Raw genomic sequence first — 19,562 nt, 5'->3', positions numbered from 1 at the left:
ATACCAACACTTTACCGACCGGAAGCCTATATACCGACTGCCAACGCTTAGCGCTCTTTAATATTATCAATTTTAATTTCCCTATAATAAGAGAAAGCGGACGATATGATAAGCACTCTCGCGAAGTTTAATTTAAAATTTGTATAGCTGTAAGAATAAGCGCTTATATTCCCGCACGATAGTAAAGACGGAGCCCGAAAAGAGTTGAACAACGAGCGGTCGGTAAAGTGTTAAAAATTGAACTTTTATTAAATATTTTTCATTTTTATTTAACAAAAATTCGTTCCGAGCCAGAAACACCGAACTTTGCATTCCACTATTTTTTTATCAACGTAGAATGCAGTTTATATACAAATTGTTCTTAGTGTATACACTTTCAAAAATGTTTGGTGCCTTTTCGCTGACATGTAAAGCATCATTCCTCCCCTCTTACTTGTAACAAACTTGTTATGGTCGTTTTTCGTCTTTCTTGTATATATAACCATATAGACTGTATACATGTCTCAGAGATAAATCAGTCTTATCTGTTAAAGCACGGCTAGTGTTTCAAGAATAGCAGCGCTGTATGATTAACCACGAGATAGAAAAGGAATACGAGAAAACTTGGTATTGATAGACGATTGAGGAAGAACGTGAGTGAAAGGAAATTGATTTCTGGGGCGAAAAAGATCCATCGATAGCTGTGCAAGTGTTAACCCATTAGTGCTAAAATTTTCTTTCTTTTTTTCTAACGTTTTACTTTGAGCTACCGTTGAATTAAACTACTTCCTGAGAATGTAACATTATAAATTACTTCCTATTGCGTTATTTATAAGTGTAACAAAAATTTAAAATAAAAAAGGACGTTGAGTGTTAATGGGTTAATGAAGATTCTATGCGTTTACTCGTAAAAGACAAATGGCTGTAGTTCGTTCAACGAATCTTGCAATTGGCTCATTTTTCGACATGATCCTCTGCACACAATCATGCACTTGTCCATTCACTGTACTAGCTTTAGCATACCAGCAGCAAAGAATTCTCTGTTTTGTCGTTTGAGCCAGTTTTGCACATTTTGCAGATTGTGGAAGCTTGAGTCCACAAAAGTGGATCGAAACCAAAAGAAATCTCAAGGGAGGAGATCTCTAAACCTAATTTTCCTTAATTCTTCAATTCTTTCAATCTTTAAATTTATGATCCTTTGATTTTTCAATTCTTCAATTTATTTTTCAAATGTAAATTGAAGTAGTTGTCAATGCGAAATTATAACTTTGAAAGTATCCTACCTCTTATTTCGATACTTTTTGAACCAGAGCTCTTCGCCTCTTTACCTATCGAACGATCCTCGTCGTTTCTCTCAGATATTGGAAATGCCCTTTCGAGTGACCGACCGTATTTTTCCGTGAACTTTCCAGGACGCAGGCCGTGGAGGATACGACCAAGCGGATGACTTATCGAGAGATGAACATGCTTCTGCGACATGAAGGAGGCGAGGACGGGCTTCCAGTCGATTGCTGCCCTACGGTAGAGGAAATGGTGGAACCGGTCGGCGGTCGAAATCGGGAAAACATGTACGTCCAGCTGTATCGGGATGGCCAGAACGCCCAGAGGTTCTTCGAGTACTCCTGCAGGCCAGACGTCCTCGACAAGCCGTGCAGGTTCATCGACCGGAAGTTCAGTAACCAGTCCAGATGTGTGCAGAAGTTCTCGTACACTTACGCTATCATTGAAAATTCTGGATCGACGGTACGTGTTGTAAAATAAGCCCGATCATGATTTCATTAGACTTGGCTAGCACGCGCGTCTCTTCGTCCATTCGTCGTCGGGAGACACGTTCGTTAGGCGAACTCGTTTCTTCGACGATACAGTTATGAGATAGTGGCGAAGATTAAGAACGTTTTGCTTAGTTGGTAATATCTGAATTGGAGAATTTTTTTTTTTTAGATTTCTGGTGTTGCGAAATTTTGCACGGTGTTTTGAAATTTGGGTATCCTTGAAAATGACGTTCTTCACAGTCAGATTAAAGATTAAGGACGTTTTGCTTAGTTAGTAATATCTGGATTGAAGAATTTTTCTTAAATTTCTGGTGTTTCAAAATTTTGCACGGTGTTTTGAAATTTGGGTACTCCTGAAAATAAAGATTCTGATTTTCGCAGATTTCCACGGCTGCAAACTTTTGCACAGTGCTTCGGAATTTGGGTATTCCTGAAAATGAAGATTCTAATTTTTTTAGATTTCCACGGTTGCAAACTTTTGCACAGTGTCCTGAAATTTGGGTATTGAAAATTCCAACCTTTTTAGATTTCTACCGTTGCAAACTTTTGCAGTGTCCTGAAATTTGGGTATTGAAAATTCCAACTTTTTTAGATTTCTACCGTTGCAAACTTTTGCACAGTGTTTTGAAATTTGGATATTCCCAAAAATGAAGATATTAAATTTTTTAAATTTCCACGGTTGCAAACTTTTGCACAGTGTCCTGAAATTTTGGTATTAGGTATTGAAGATTCCAATTTTTTTAGATTTCTACGGTTGCAAACTTCTGCACGGTGTTCCAAAAACGAAGATTCTTAAAATTCAGATTGAAATATTGCGATTTTTGAATTAATTATAAGATTTATATTTAATACTGTTACCAATGGAAGTCATTCTTCGGAAAACTTCACGTTCACATCGTTACACTCTCATTCGCAACAAAGATGTTACGTCAAACCGTCACACCTATAAATCCTCTGTCTTTTTCCTCAGGGTGGAAAGGAAGAACACGGGAGGCATCGGCACAGAGAACGCCTAATCCCTACGTTCGCCGGGAACACGGTGGGTGGATCGATGTGGACGTTAGACTACATCAAAGTGCGAAGTGGGTGCAGCTGCGAGGTCATGCCGAAACCGAAGAAGAAGAAGAAGTACAAGAAGAGTAAGCCAAGGGACCACGACTTTGACCAGGAGACGTGAGATCTGCGTTTCCACGGAGTCTGGCCAAATCCTACCTCCAAGGTCGTGATACTACCGATGAAGAAAATTGCTCCGAGCAATAACCAACATCCGTCGAACTTGTACGATCCGACATAAATCAGGAAAAGAGAACAGACGAGAAAAGAACAAAGATTCGATTGTATCAGTCGGATTGTACAGGATTAAAATGTTACCAATAGAAGGGTTTTCTTCTAACGAGGATTGAAATGTTCATATTGTTAATGTTAAAAAAGAAAAGTACTCGTTTATTAATACTAAAAGTGCCTTGACGGAAGCTTGCATCGTTTCGGTATGATAAGGTAATTAAATACGATTCAGATTTTGTAGAGTCGGAGGTTCCGTCAAATTGTGTATTCCGTTTTATTTTTGATAAGATTGATATTTTTTAGATCGAGGTGAAATCAAATGTTGTAGTACAACGAAGTCAGTAGAATCTCCTTCGGATGGATAGATAGATGGATAGACTGATATTACGATTCGAGGAATGTGTTAGATATTTTTCTTCTTCTTCTTCTAAATTTTGTCACAAACTACTTGTCAGTGTAATCATATTTTCGGTATACATTATTAATATTATAGACAGACAGACAGACGTCTCGATCAGATTTCCATTTAACACTTTAAGCAACACTTCCATTTTCATCCGCGGCCAGTTATTGTATCCTATGCTCCTATTATGTACATTTTAATGTTGTGCCTGTATCGGTAAGTTAGGGAACGTAGGATTTTTATGGTTATTATTAGTTTGTAAGTTAATAGCTTGCTATTTTTCATAGATCTGCGTTAGATTCGTTATGTAATGAGTAACGAGAGCCAAACAGAAACCTACTTAATTCTATTTAACGTATTAAACTTCTAATTTAACTAACGCCTCTGTTAGGTCTGTTTTATCTTTTAAAGCACCGACTAGGAGAATTAGAGGATGCAACGAGCGAAATGTTGCACGATCTAGTAACCATGACAATTATTAATAAATCTGAATGTAGGATAAGGAAAAGTATGGAAAAAAAAAACGGAATAGAAATTTTATTGTATTATCTAAAATGCGGAATTATTGGATTATGTGTTTATTTTATATGCAAGCATGTAGGTAGTTTTTATGTAAAATGCAGATATATACATATATATATATAGAAGCTGACATTAATTTAACGCATAAGTTACAAATAATAAAGCTGCCATTATTTTAACAGAACTTTATCGATTTATTTGTCACTTTGTAGATATATGAAGGTACACGAATATTAACATAAATACGTTTTTATGCGTTGCGTTAATGTAATATGTAAATTATAAGCAATAATCTGTTCGTTTAGAATTTAAAAAAATGACCGATAACATTGTACTTAAATAGCTGAAATCGTATTAGTCAGATGTACACACTGATAACATAAATAACGAGCTAGCCTATAATACCAGTTCTCCAACTTAACATATTTATGAATGTACTATAGTAAATTACATCGTACGTTTAATTAGCAAGGAACCCTTCGAAATAAGTATATTCTTCTTTTCTATCGCTACAGTTGTCATATTAATATTTTAACAAGTGGTTTCAACTTGATAACACTCATGTATTATAATCACGCATTAGGCATGCAGATTTATTTTCTGCATTGCCATGTATACATTGTACATAAATGATATTAATACAATTGTTATAAAACGCATTCGTTATTTCCTTTCCCGCGTTAAGCACAGTCAATTTCATTTATGTATTCGATTTATAATTTTTGATTTTCTTCACTGAAAACTTTCAGTTGCACGATAAATTACGTATCTATTAGCCGAGAGATTATAAAACATTGTAGTTATTGGGTTTGTAAAATTTAAATTATAAGAGAATTTCAATAAAATTCGTAATTACTTTTATAAATATGTCTCTCTTTTCGTATGAAAGTACGACTTAACGGTGAATTTTTGATACAACAATATCAATGAAACGAAAACTAGTATAAAAATCGTTCGCTGCAATTTCAATGCCCATAGTGTCCTCTGTAAGAGATAACGCGAACTATAATCGCAAAACGTAGGTTGTTGCGTCAATTACGTAGATATCGATATTAAAGTTTTGTTTCTTTTTGTTTGCTATCGGAATAAATATAGAACGTTTTTATCAGTTAATGTCGTATAAAAACACACGAAAAATTTATTGTAAAAAAAAGTTCGCTTCACGCTCGTTCTAGTAAGTACTTTCGCATAAAATGCATTGTGGATGCACTATAAGCGATCAAATACGTATGCATGAATATCCTGTCGTAATAGCTACAGTATAGTCTGTGGTAAGCATAATTTATTTAGGAGCACATTCTGATCAGGTGCCATTTCTGAAAGCACGTGTATGTGGCTGTTACGACTGGCACCTGCCAGTAAACAGGTGAAAAATTACTTTGACACAATGATGTTCGTACATTTTACCAGTTCACTCTAATACCACCGCGTTAAAAACTTTGACACTCTTACACGTAGAACGCTAAATGAACGCAACACTAACGAACTGATGTAAACGGCCGTGCCGCTTTTCTTGACACGATTTACAGTAATTCAATGAAACGGGGCAGTACGTCGAAAAATACTACGTTTCATGCGTGAAAATGTCCTCGGAGGCTTCTTTGAGCGATATGCCAAATGTCGTGTCGAGACTGCATAATTTACGCTTAGGTCACGAGGACAACGATGAACCTCAACAAAATGTGAATCTTGCCGTATCTGGAGATTCGTGTTTAGAACCTGTACGAAATACCCAACCCATTGGCAATGTTACCCTTTCACGTGCTAGGCGAGCGTTTAATTTCATTTATGTAGATGATCAACCAACTTCTTCAACAGCCAGAAGTGGAGAAGCTTCTTCTTCGAATGGGGACAAGTAAGTAGTTTTAATGAGTTGCATTTAATGTATTGTTTTGAAGATATTAGATTTTAATTGCATAGAGTATATCATTATGTCAAATTGTAATGCTTGTAGAAGGGTTGTCCCTATAATAATTTTATTGATATTCATTTTTTAGTAGGCCTCCAACAAATGCAGCAAATACATTGCATTTGGAGGGAAGACCTTCGAATAATGTTACTTTGGAAGGCACATCTACAAGTAGTCAAACAACAGTAGCACATAATTGGCAGGGTACAAAGGCAACAATGCGTGAAAGAATTGTTTTTCTCTTCAATAATGAAATATTGTCAGATGTGAGCTTCATAGTAGGAAGAGGAGCACAGAAGCAGCGTATACCAGCTCATAAACTAGTCTTATCCTCTGGAAGTGCCGTTTTTGATGCAATGTTTAATGGAACACTTGCAACAGCTTCTTCAGAAATAGAAGTACCTGATGTAGAACCTGCTGCTTTTTTGGCAGTGCTTCTTTTTTTATATACAGATGAAATACAGATAGATCCTGAAACTGTGATGACAACATTGTATACAGCTAAGAAGTATGCAGTCTCTGCTTTAGAGAAGCACTGTGTGGATTATTTGAAGAATAATTTAACCAGTGATAATGCTTTTTTGCTTTTAACACAAGCTCGTCTTTTTGATGAGCCTCAGCTGGCTGCAGTGTGTTTAGATACTATTGATAGATTTACTACAGAAGCATTGAATGCTGATGGATTTACAGATATTGATATTGATACACTAAAAATTGTTTTGGAAAGAGATACCCTTCGTGTTACAGAATCTAAAATATTCCAAGCAGTCCTAAGGTATATGAATATGTATATAATTATTTATTTAGTGCATACTTATGCACTTACTTATTGTATATAAATGCATACTTATTTGTCACTTTAAAATAGATGGTCAGGGGCAGAATGTATAAGGCGTCAATTACCCGTTACTCCCGAAAATCAACGATTAGTTTTGGGTAGTACTTTTTCATTGGTTCGTTTTCCTTTGATGTCGAAAGAAGAATTTACTGCTGGTCCAGCACAATCTGGACTTCTGAATTATTCAGAGGCTAGTATCATAACTATGTAATTGGAGACATGACCTATGTATTTTTATGAAACTATTATTGTAAAGCTATTAATAATAATGTGTTTTTTAGGTTCTTTCTCTATTTTCGTATTTTATATTAAATCCAAAACCAGTGGTAGGATTTCAAACAATGCCACGATCTTGCATGACCGGTAAAGAACAAACTGTATGCAGATTTCAACATACCAAAAGTATATGGGGATATAACGGCACAAGCGATCGTATAAGGTAATTTGCAAAATACAATATAAGTGGTTCCAAAATTGTATTGTTTTGTAATTTAAATTTCTATTTTCAGATTTAGCGTTGACCGACGTATATTTCTTATTGGCTATGGAGTATATGGCAGTATGCATGGCCCAGCAATTTACGAAGTATTGATAGAGTTAATACACAGTGCTTCTGGAAAAGTGATTGCTACAAATTCAACAAGCTTTAGCTGTGATGGTTCAAAGTACACTTATCGCTTAATGTTCAAAGAATTAGCCGAAATATTACCAAATACAATTTACACTGCATCAGCAACATTTAAAGTGTGTATAAAAATGTTCGTTGTTTTCAATTTCTTCACATGTTGAATTTTACTATTGCATTCTAATTATTCTAGGGTCCTTATTCTCATTACGGAACTAAAGGTTTAAAAACAGTAATGGTGGATAGTGATTCAGGAAATGGAAAAGTTAAATTTGAATTTAGTATCGAAGTTGGAGATAATAATGGAACATCTACTGATGAAGGACAAATTCCTGAGCTTATATTTTACACTTAATAACTCATGTACATAATAACGACATTCCTTTTATCAGCTTCATTGTCTTTCAAAACTTATTATATTAAATTGAGTTGTGTAACAAATTTTATATGTCAGTTTCTTTATCAATTATATATATTTTATTACTATTACGTACAATGCTTTAAATAATGAGCATTAACAAATGTTGTAAGGTTTGTTGATATTGCAAGTGAAAAGATAATATTTTATATCTTATATCTAATTGAGGGTGTTGAAAATGAAATTCGTAGGTCTCAAAAGGGCCTTATTGGGAGAAGAGACTGACTCATGCCACTGATGTAAAACTAAAATTGAAGTGAACTGCTTATTTTTTAATTAATTAACTTAATGGTTGATTTCTTCAAATTCAAATAAATCTTAATTTCCTATTAAACTCTGGCATTCAACAGTTAGTTAAGAGTTTTATAGGTAAATGAGTTTTAAATGAGTTTGAAGAAGGTAGCCATATATTGAGCAAGTTACAAATACCACTATTTATGACTAAAGACAATCTATTTTTCTAACTCTTCAAACAATATGTACATGAGTGGTAAATTTATTATATATAGTAGTTACAGCTTTTCTTGAACAAAATAGACGGATCTTCATTATTATTGTTTAAAAGAAGTTTTCCAGACAAATATATGAAATAATGTGAAATTGAACTGCATATTCGTGGTCGTAAACGTTCTGCATGAAATAACAGTATAATACAGTCTAAAATTTATTAAATATTTTTAGAAGAATTAGCAATAAAAAAATCTATAAATTTTAGTAGAAAGCTATGTATTGTCTATATACATATAGGAATTAAATGGAAGCAATATATCGTTATCTTTCTAGTATTATTTAAGTTTGAGAGATGTAATTGTAATACTAAGGAAGTTTAACGCATTTTTTGTTAAAATATTAGCTGTACTGAATCTTCCAAGTTTGTTCTTTGTACTGATTAATTGCGCAAACTAGTCAAACATGATTTATCTATATTTGCACAACAAAGGAAGTACGCGTATCTACGCGATATTTTTGTCCATAATGTGCAGCTAATTATTTATACTTTCATTGTATTACAATATAAGATGATGCACATATTAATATTAAGAAGTTAAATAAACTATTTATTCAATAAAAAATGTATTTTCTTGCAGTGTTTATTTCTGTATTATATTGGTCTTATGTATTTTTAATTTTAAATTATACTTCAATGTTAATTTAGTTTACATTATCGTTACATAATACAAAAAATACTTGTACTAGATAATTATTACTAATTACTAATTCTACTAGATAATTACTTTGTTCGTAAGAATTATTGGAATTAAATAAATGAAAAAATTATTATCAATAATTTTTAAATTATATAATATCTTGTTTTTCGTATACACAAAATTAACATGGCAACTTCGTTCTGATACGCGCAAGTCTGCCAGTGTCATAGCGTCTCACATAGTAATGGTAGTAAGTGATTTGTAGTGTCGGTTAATATTTTTGCCTTATTACTTTAAAATTAATTTCCTATTAACGTTTTTAAACAAGTATTCGTCATGGAATCCTAGTACGCGATTGAATTTCATTAAATGATTAGGTATGCCTGACAGTATTGTTCAAGTCATTGGCGCTTAATTGGAGATTTATTGCTATCAGTCATAACCTAAAATTTACTCAATCTACGTGGTTTACTTACGATTGGAATGTGAAGTACTGTAATTGAAATTTCATAATTATTCATTCGCTTTTTTAGTACAGTGACAAAACGTTCGAGTAATGTTGATTGTGTGTATGTGTTGACGTTATGAGAGTAAATATATTTGACAAGGCTGTAAATATTTCATCCCCATGGCTAAAGGAAAATTGAGGGGTTCAGACTCAAATAATAAGGTACGTTTGCGAAAGAATTTGACATTAGTATAGATATTCGTTACGTTAATAGATTTGTTTTACAATAAATAGTTAACAGCTTCTAATGCAACTTTTAAAAATGGGGAAACATATACATCAGAGTTTGAAATTAATGAAATACCACCTAGTGCCCGCACACTGCTTACAAAGGGTTACATACAAGATGAAATTAATTCTTATTCAGGTATATTTTTTTAGTTTATGGTTTTTTGTTATAAATTTTTTATTCAATATGTTCACTGCATGTAGCACATCTTAAATAACTTTCAGGTGCTACTGTTTCAACACGTGGACGTTTCATGACAGAACAAGAAAAATTACGTTGTCCAAATGAACGTCCTTTATACCTCTACATACAGGGACATACAAAACACAATGTAGACTGTATGTTACTTTTTATTTTTTTTTGTAAACTACTAGTAATTTAGAAATATTTATTTGAGTCCTGTTTTTACAGTGGCTATACAAAAAATTAATGAAATTATTAAAACAGAGCATCAGAGTTCTTTAAATAGGCCAAGTAGGTTTACCAATGCACCACCACCTCTTATGAGTTTACATTCAGGAGTTACATCCGTGGTATGTAATATTATTGTGCAATTAATCATATATTTGAATGTAATCTAAATTTGTCAACGTCAACATTTACATATTCTTTATAGGAAAAAATTTGTGTTGGAATAGAAAATGCTCCTGAAGGGTTTGATTTAAGAGGTAGAATTATAGGTGCAGGTGGAGCAAATTTGTTATATATTAGGGGTGAAACAGGTGCAAATGTAACTTTAAGAGGTAGAGGGTCACAATTCATTGATCCTGTTCTAGGAACTGAATCTCCTGAACCATTACATTTGTATATAGAGTAAGATCATTTATATTTTTTCTTTGTATAATTTTGAATTTATTATGTTGAAATATATTGTATATTTTATTTGTGTAGGCATCCAAAGCCAGAAGCATTGCAAAATGCAAAACAGTTAGCAATCAATTTAATTCAAACAATGCAATCTGAATTACAATCATATATACAGCAACAACCACCACCTGTACAATCACAGCAAGTTATAGAACAGTCTCAAATACAACAAAGTATGAATTAATTATATTTAGTGAATAGTGAATATGATTATATACAGTTTCATTTGTTGTCATTTTCATCTTTTATAGCACAATTTCAAACCATGAATATTGGTACTTTGGGACAGCCTAATGTTGTTACTATACAACATCAAGGTAGAGCACATACACTAATAGTTCATGGCTATGAGAAATTCTGTCTGTAACTGTTGCAAATCATTCTTAACAGATATCATACAACATCCTCAAAGTAATGTAGTAACATTACCAGCAACCATTCTCACTGCTACAGTAACTGGTGCACCAGGGTCTGGTATAACAGTTCCTCCACCTGGAGTACACATTCCTCCCCATTCTGGGCCATTAGTACCACCGCCACAAGCTCAGGTAATATAAATATTGAAGTAGTAATTACTAACCATAGTAGTATCTTTATTATATCTTGGTGGTTTTTTCTTCTTCATAAAGGAAATACAAACTTTTATGCCACCTCCACCAGTTGGACAAGTGCAATTAATTGGTCCTCCATCAACAGTAAGTCAAGTGCAATATCAAATTCATCCTGGGCAACCATTACAAATTCAAGGACTTCAACCTGGATCACAATCATCACCACAACCTGTGGCTCAAATGTATGTTATGAGTCAGCCACCACCACAGAGTCCAGCTCAACAAAACTTTATTACAAGTAGTAGTGCACCAGTTAGTGGTGCAGTTTCTTATGTTTACACACAACCAAATGTGCAAAGGCCTTCTACACCACCGCAAGGAATTATCGAAGCTGTCAACGTAAATTTACAACAGCCACCTCCAGCAACTCCAATTAATCTAACTCAACAGCCGCCGCCACCGTTACTGCATCTTCATTTTCCACCGCCAAACTTTCCTCCAAATCAACCACCACCTCCAGTACCACAGACTTATCAAATACAATATCAGCAAGTGCAGGCACCTGCATCACAATCTCAGACACAGTTTGTGTTACAACCTGGGGAGCATATTGTTCCACCACAGTTACAACAAAATCACGAACAATCTCAGGCTGTGGCTCAGCATATGTTACCTCCACAATTTGAAGGTCATGCTCCTCAGTTTCATTTACAAGTACCTCCTCCGTCTACGCAAACTTTTTTAGTCCCTAATGCTCAATCGCCTCAACATCCTCAACAACATCCTCTTCCTCCTGGAGGTGAAATTCAACATCAACAAGAAGGACCAGTGGATCAAGGTTCTCAGCCTCAACCAGTACCACCTCCACAAATTGTACCACCACCTGCTGCTCAAATGCCGAACTCTATGAACGTTCTTACTAGTATTCCACCGCCGACACAAGCTCCTCCTCCACAAAATGCTCCATGGTTATATCAAGCACAACAACCACAGCAAATGTTGCAATCACAAGGTCAACTGCAGGTGACGTATTAATGCTTATTTACTTTTATTAATTGAAATATACAGTAATAAGCAGATTCAGTTTTAATTCGATAGGTTCAGATGCCACCCGGAAATATACCTCTACATAATGTACCTCCACCGCAAGTTCAAGCACAGATACAGTATCATGCTCAGCACATGCAGTATCAAAATGGCCATATGCCACCTCAAGTACACTATACAGTTCAACCACCACCTCAACAGTTTGAACAAAAGCCTGATTCACCAGAACAGAAGTCTCATGGTGTAAAAAGAAGGTTTTCAGATGTTGAAACAAATCCGGTTAGTTTTTAGTATCTATTGAAACGAGGTATTTATTATTTTACTGTATATTGAAGACTGGAATAACTTTTTTTCCTATAAATTATAGGAAGCATCACCATATCAGTGTGGCCCATTACCTGCTCAACGTCATGGAACAGGGTAAGTAAAATTGTTAAAATCGTTGTTTACTTAGTTCCATGTTTAGTAGAATAGTTATGTTTATATGTATGAAATAAAATTTTCTTGCAATATGCGAGAAAATTAAAATTTATTAGGTGAATAAAGCAGGTTTAATGAATTTTAATTATATTTAAATACATAATTAAAACACAAAATAAACATGCTTATTTATAGTGTCTGATTGATATTAAAACTAAAAGAAACTATTGAAATATGTATAAGTATACGCGTTTAATATTTTCCATTACATAATGTAGTTACTACCAACTGTGATGGAATCTCTTAATTATGAAAACTGCTTAATAATCAATTGCTTAGATATGAAAATTATAAGATTACATATAGTCAGTGTACTTTATATCGTAGTAAGCTTGAACACATGCATTGCAATAAAATCAAATTTTTTTCAGAAACCTGCTTTGATCAAGATGTACCAAACTCAATAAGTAAGCAGGGAACTCTTTAGTTGTTTCTTGCTCACTAGTTTATTACAAAAATTTAAAAAAACATTCGATATTGTAGAGTAAGGAACATCGATTTACTCTTGCAAGCTATTTTTGCAAGATCTGGAAATGAAAATTTTATGTATTCACAATCAAACTATTTTGAAGCACCTGTTTTACTTTTCACAAAGAATGAAATTGGTGTAAATGTCTAAGTAATCAGGATGTTTAAAGTAAATGATTGTGAATATAACTATTTTTTTCACAGAATATTATGTTAAGAAAAAGTATTTACATATTCTTATATTGCATCAAATAAATCTATTTTGTAAATACAGTACTGACAGAATAATATGCCTTCAGTCTTATTTTGTTGTCAGTACAGTTTTTAAATTAACGATTGTATATTATTTTTGCTTTTAATACTAGTCATAAGTTCTCAACTAAAATGATAACCAAGAGAAATAAAATTGAAAAATATACATACTACCTTACAGTATGGTATATAAAACAATCGGATATACTTTTAGTATTATAATATTCTGTGCTGTTAAGTTATAACACAATTAAATACTTTTCACATAAAGTTTGGTATCATTAACTATGACCTGGAAACACCAGGTGCTTTTAACATTTCAGAAATATCCATGGCTGTCCATCAGGTGATATTTGCTTAAGTTTTGAAATGTTTACCTATAATCACATATTGTGAATTAATAATTTGAAACTGAATTGTTTAAGCAGAGAAGGTGATCGGCAGCAGCAAGTCTTACACGGTCCCTCACCAACAGCTGCGGGCCTACCTCATGGAGATCGAAACAAGCTGCTAATGCCACCTCCACATTCAGGTCTGTAACTAAGAGTATTCAAGATGAAAGAGTGCTAGATACCTTTTGAAAATTAACACAGTGTAATACTTAATAAATAATGGTGGTTACGTAAGATATGTTGAATTTATTAATCATATATATCTACTTTTAAGTATATATCTTAATTTCATTGTACAAAGTAACTACAATTAAAAAGTTTTATGTTTATAATTTAATAATATACTTATACTTCGATTTCAGATGGGTATCTAGCATTGTTTCTCAATACTCTTAGCTTGTAGTACATTATTTACTGTAAATATATTTTTGCTAAACAGTACGAATTTCTCTTTACTCTTAATCCGTACGTCTTAGCGAGTTGTTAAAATTTAGAATTAACAAAATTTTCGCTACATTATATTACATAATTAAAATAGTTAACTTAAGCATCCTAATTTTAATGCTTCTTCGTATATTTTTTATTAAAGTATATGTGTTTTCAGATCTCTATGCATAAGTGATTTTACATTTCAGTGATTACTTTTAACCAGCATTACCTATAATTATTATCGTTCGTGTTATGTTGAAATGCATTATATCTTTTAATATGAGTATTTTAAGTTTCACAAGTTCAAATACCAAGGATATGTATCTTTGGATCACGTTTCTGAAGCCGAGCATGCGAATACATGGAGTAGCAACATATATTGTCATATTGACATTAATAATACTCAGTTTATAAATATTTTTGTACCTCTTCCTATATGTAAAAGGTTTGCAGAATCAGAATGTTGGAATATGCCGAACAGCTATATATAATTAATTGTATTGTTTATTTTGCAGTGAATCCTGTAACAACTTCAAGGATGATTTTAACCAGAAACTTGGATTTTATACATGTAAATAAATTTTTAATAACAAATTTTATTTTACAGATCACGAACGAAACGAACAATGTACATTAAGAAGATGATACGGTAATCGTGACACCTTCTCGAGTGCCATGGACTTATTTCTTATGTTTTCAGATGCATTTAGCGTCATAATCAGTATTTCCTTTTTAGTTAGAAATGGTCAATGGCGTGAAATATTGTTATTCTCCTGTGTTATTCTAGTTTTATCAAGTAAACATTACCAAGTAAAATACTTTGGAAATTTTCTTTTATCGCACAGTGTTGCCTTTAGTAGAAAAATAATTAATCGGAATTTCCAATAAAATTTTGAATTAAGCAATGGAGAATTGACTTTCTAGATGAAATATAAGTAATACAATATTTCGTCACGTTATTTGCCATATTTAATTGTACAATATATTTTATGTATAGCTGTTCCATATCATTCTGTATACTTTATTTCATTTCATGAATTTCAATTATTTAGGTGAAAAACGCAGCTTGGACCCAAAAACTGCAGGCATAAGTTCAGGTACATTGAACATTTGTTACTTGGTACATTTACTTTTATATTTTTTATAAACTGAGAAACAGAGTTCATTGTGTTCTTGTATTTATGTAACAGGAAATGAGCAGAATCCAATAGGAGATTCAGTGAACATGCATCCTGGAGGTGGTCCACCTCTGCCTCCTCCTCTTCCGCCACAAGCACCATGGCAAACTCACCATATTAGAGTACCATGGGGCAGACCACCACCAATGCCAAGAGATGGAGAACATCAAGGAGTGTGTCCTACACTACCTCCAACTAACATGCCACCACCTCAAATTAGACCCAGAGGTATTCATAGTGAACGACGACAGTTTCGATAATTGTTTAGGTGCTATGTGTATAAAAATACAAACCAAATGATTATGACGTGAACATTTAATATTGAACACATAAATATTTATAATAAATATCGAAGAACGTCTTTCAACTTTGCATTTGGGTTGGTGGGGTTTCCAAGTGAAGTGTTCATCGATTCGAACTATTAAAAATAATCATTTGTCTTCCAATTCATTTGAAACAATTGTTCATTAACTTGCAACTCTGTTCAAGTTTTTAATTATCATATTCTATTTTAGATTTGGGTGTGTATTATAATGATCGAATGTTTCCGTGATTATTCAGGACACATTGAAGGTAATCGTTCGCCCGTACAAAATGCGATATTGGAGCATCCGTTGAATGTCGAGTATAATCAAATGCCACCGTATACGACAAAACCTCCCCCTTACAATTCACACCCATTGATGCAATCCATTTGCAATCCACCGCCACCACCACCGCCACATCATCAGCAGCGACCACAGCATCCTCCTCAAACAGTGCAGCATTATCAGGTGCCAATTTCTCAGACATATCAGCCACCGACTTCCTGTCCACCGTGGATGAATTAAATATGTACGATGATACGATGTGAACGGAGTTCTTACGCTAGTACCTTAAAGATGGCTGATGCAGTCCGTCCGATTTTCGCGCCGTTTAATCAAATCCACTTATTGCGAATGCTGTTGATTCACAAAAGGGCATGACAAACGTAAATGGATGGCATTGCATTACGTTATCTTCGTCGAATTGTTCCTCACGATAGTTAATTATTATTTAATTATTCGTTGCGAACATGTTGCTGCAAAGATGTTGTTCTGTAAAGAAACAAAAAAATCGAAAAAAAAATGTGCATATGTTACAAATTATTTATAGCAAACGTCTGTAAGGCTTAGGTAGCGAAGGATAGTAACGAATTTATAAATACTGCGGTTCTGAAACGTTGAAATCGTGCGAATTACGGTTTGTGACAGAAGACTATATGTGTCGGTGCGATGTGGGTGCATCTAATGAGAAATAATTCTGATTAGTTCCAACAAATGCTTTTACGATTCACACACACACATACATACATACACACTCCAGGACCTAGGAGTATAATTTTTTGTATCCATAGTACGTAATTAATCCTTTCCCGAACTTATCGTACGATATCTATTTCCCCATTTTTGTTGTCGACATACTCTATACGTACCGTATGATATCTACTTATAGACAATATACATACGGTGTACGTAAGTTTGTATACAAACGTGAATAAATCGTTGCCTACGATCATAATAGGCGTTGATATCAAAATCGCGGATTGCCATTCCGCATGAAAAGTTTGCCACGCTCATTTATTCGTGGAATTGGTTCCATTGGAAGTGGTTCAGCGAGATGTGTAAATAATCGCCGTTTAAAAAAAATGTGTGAATTAAATAATCGCCGTTTAAAAAAAATCTGTGAATTAAATAATCGCCGTTAAATGTTAGGTGCCGACGTTTCTTCGCTTGACATAATTAATTAACTTCTAACGAGATGTAACACCATTGGTTTATTTAATACAACTTTTTGTACAATCCGTTAATGTAAACGAGGTCTGACTCCGTTTCTGGTTCAGTTCAGACTCGTAAATCTTACAAGTCTTCTTGTCTCCTTTCAAGTCTCCTTTCGATGTTTCTTGAGAGCATCTTTCTTCAATTTCTTCTTTAACTTGTTTCTTCAAATTCTTCTCGTTGAGGAAAAGGAACTCGACACTCGTTCTTCACGTTGCATACGATAAATTACATCGTTGATTTTCACACGACCCTTTGTGGTACTCTGAAGCCCACCAGATACATATCGCAACTTACATCACTGGTCTAGATGACCAACAGTGTCCCAAAACTGATCAATCCATATCTAACTCGCATCCAAAAGGTCCCTCTGTTTTTATTGTACTACGATTGCATTACTATCTCCGTAGGTCCTCTGGTCATACCGATGTGGTCTCTCCCTACTTTCACGCCGTGTGAAACGCGGTTTATCATACGCTAAGTCATCCACCGTGATCTTAGTTGCATCAAAATGTATTTCGACCATGTTTTACCCACAAAATGACGCCCCATGGCGTTTTAACGGCGATTATTTAATTTACACATTTCACGATTTTTTGCGAGCACCGTGAATAATCTCATGGTCTACTGGTGCTCGTTTTAAAATCAAGAACAATTCGGTCCTTATCCACCGAAGTCATCGATTTACGAGTCTGAACTGAACCGGAAACGGAGTCAGCCTTCACAATATGTTTCCATATCAGATTGCACAAAGAGTTGTATTAAATAAACCAACAGTGTAGCGTCTCGTTAGAAGTTAATTAATTATGTCAAGCGAGGAAGCGCTGGTACTATATCTTCGAATTGACCATCTAATCGAACAGGGTCGGTAATCATCCCCTGACTTCATACACATTTTCACGAAGCGACGATTCTCGATACAGTATGATATTTTAACGTTACAATGAAACAGCATCCAGCTCGAATCCGTTGAATTTCGACTGATGTATGGAATCTTCAGTCCTCGGTTAACGTCGTTATTTTTATGATTTAGTTATAGAAATATATTTTCCGATAAAACGTAATTTTTTCAATAAATTAATTTAATCACAATTAACATTGTCGTCGTTGATAATACTTCTTTTACTGTCGTTTCTAAGTTTGACGTTCTCGAGGAGCGAAATTTTTATTTGCCCATTTCACCGTGATTTAGTAGCAAATAGGAGAGCAACGTTGCTCGCGTAATTGTACAGTTGCGCGATGTCCTTTATAGCCGTATCAGTCGGTAGAGCTGACAAGCTACTTCTATCTAGAACGAGTGATCATACCAGTGGGAATTGTAGTCTGTATAAGATCCCCTGCTGGCGTGTACATTGACCTATGAACACGATTATTTGAGGATCTGCCATCGCATAATTCACGAAAACCATTTGGGACAGGATTTTGTTCATCGAGCAAGCTCGTTGGAACATTTACAAGAAACGAAGTTGTTCGTTCTGTAAATTTAGAGTGAATATCAGTGTATATGGTCGTTGTATTCAATTACATTTTTACGGTTGACATAACAACCTAATCGAATTACAAGAGTAACGAAGCTATATCGTTGAATGATATTAAATTGTCAATTTTTCCAATCATCAGATGGAGTTTAATTAAGTTTTACCGAGGTCAGATAACATTCTCTCCGGTTACTTCAGCATTAATTAAAATTCTAATAACAGAAAACGACGTGTTACTGTTAATTATCGATCACAATATTCGTTCTTATTACATATCCTCCAGGATATTTTTGAGGGGGGGGGATCAAGGTTTGTGCAGTCACCTAGACATTTTTTTGCAAATTTAAAAATGATATTAAGTAGGAATTTAATTTTTCTTCGTGACAATTCACATTTACCTTAATGGTGTTCTCAATTGAATTTAATTCCTTGGTAAAGGAAATTAGCAGTGAGATTATTGAAGGATCGATATTTGTATTTGTCGTTATACATTCTGGTAAAATATACAATTATGAAAGCTTATTGCTGATCGAAAATACACGTTTATTTCACGTATCGATCTCAGCCGGTGGACATCGTTAAAACAGCTGTTTTTGCTACCAATCGGCCATCGTTCTAATTAAAGTCGTTAAACGTTCCAACACGGTATCTGCGGTGATCGAATATTGGCTTAGGTTTTCATGCCGGGCGATATTCTGTTTTAATACAAATCCGATGAAGTCGTACGCTGGTGGGATTGTCTGCCGTTGTACATGGTGAACGGTGTGTGTTAAGGCCATAACAGAATCGCTGGCACGGTGAAATTTAAACACACTTTATCGAAGTAATTTACTTCCAAAATTCAATATTCAACGTCTGAAATTAGCTTTAAAATTTTGAGTAATATTGATCATTAAGAAAGAATATTAATTTCGACAATTAATTATAACACGTTAAATTTTAATTTTTAATCCAAAGAAGAGTTAAATTTTAATTTTGAATCTGAAGGA

General features: G+C 34.1%; 3 protein-coding genes across 3 annotated transcripts in view; all 3 read left to right on the top strand.

The window, feature by feature from the left end:
* The window catches only part of LOC108576670, a 27,043-nt gene extending 24,115 nt beyond the window's left edge, over positions 1-2,928 (top strand). Inside the window, exons 3-4 of the mRNA XM_017939712.1 lie at positions 1,392-1,722; positions 2,722-2,928. Of these exons, the coding sequence (XP_017795201.1) occupies positions 1,392-1,722; positions 2,722-2,928 (538 nt within the window). The remainder of the gene's footprint in view (positions 1-1,391; positions 1,723-2,721) is intronic.
* A 2,564-nt stretch (positions 2,929-5,492) lies between these two features.
* On the top strand, positions 5,493-7,704 carry LOC108576676 (BTB/POZ domain-containing protein 1-like). Its single transcript, XM_017939720.1, has 6 exons — positions 5,493-5,815; positions 5,961-6,644; positions 6,738-6,897; positions 6,989-7,146; positions 7,217-7,451; positions 7,526-7,704. Exons 1-6 carry the CDS (start codon positions 5,544-5,546, stop codon positions 7,685-7,687), a joined length of 1,671 nt encoding a protein of 556 aa, XP_017795209.1. The 5' UTR covers positions 5,493-5,543; the 3' UTR covers positions 7,688-7,704.
* A 1,491-nt stretch (positions 7,705-9,195) lies between these two features.
* Positions 9,196-16,129, top strand: LOC108576674 (extensin-like). The gene is made up of 16 exons (XM_017939715.1): positions 9,196-9,275; positions 9,432-9,568; positions 9,641-9,773; positions 9,860-9,973; positions 10,047-10,168; positions 10,252-10,448; positions 10,527-10,675; positions 10,754-10,819; positions 10,893-11,050; positions 11,132-12,076; positions 12,152-12,379; positions 12,468-12,520; positions 13,729-13,832; positions 15,174-15,218; positions 15,312-15,527; positions 15,861-16,129. The coding sequence occupies exons 2-16, from the start codon at positions 9,527-9,529 to the stop codon at positions 16,127-16,129; spliced, it is 2,841 nt and encodes a 946-aa protein (XP_017795204.1). The 5' UTR covers positions 9,196-9,275; positions 9,432-9,526.
* The last annotated feature ends 3,433 nt before the right edge of the window (positions 16,130-19,562 follow it).

The sequence above is a fragment of the Habropoda laboriosa genome, unplaced genomic scaffold, assembly GCF_001263275.1.
Source record: "Habropoda laboriosa isolate 0110345459 unplaced genomic scaffold, ASM126327v1 scaffold434, whole genome shotgun sequence".
In the NCBI taxonomy this organism is placed as follows: domain Eukaryota; kingdom Metazoa; phylum Arthropoda; class Insecta; order Hymenoptera; family Apidae; genus Habropoda; species Habropoda laboriosa.
The sequence above is the reverse complement of the archived record's forward strand: the minus strand, read 5'-3'. Positions and strand labels throughout refer to the sequence as shown.

Bases quoted from the DNA above. Each gene is read 5' to 3' on its own strand.
- LOC108576676 (XM_017939720.1), top strand. From the start codon at position 5,544: ATGTCCTCGGAGGCTTCTTTGAGCGATATGCCAAATGTCGTGTCGAGA. The intron at 5,816-5,960 runs GTAAGTAGTTTT...ATTTTTTAGTAG, and splicing joins TCTTCTTCGAATGGGGACAA to GCCTCCAACAAATGCAGCAA. The intron at 7,147-7,216 runs GTAATTTGCAAA...TTCTATTTTCAG, and splicing joins GGCACAAGCGATCGTATAAG to ATTTAGCGTTGACCGACGTA.
- LOC108576674 (XM_017939715.1), top strand. From the start codon at position 9,527: ATGGCTAAAGGAAAATTGAGGGGTTCAGACTCAAATAATAAG. The intron at 9,569-9,640 runs GTACGTTTGCGA...TACAATAAATAG, and splicing joins GTTCAGACTCAAATAATAAG to TTAACAGCTTCTAATGCAAC. The intron at 12,521-13,728 runs GTAAGTAAAATT...TTGTTTAAGCAG, and splicing joins GCTCAACGTCATGGAACAGG to AGAAGGTGATCGGCAGCAGC.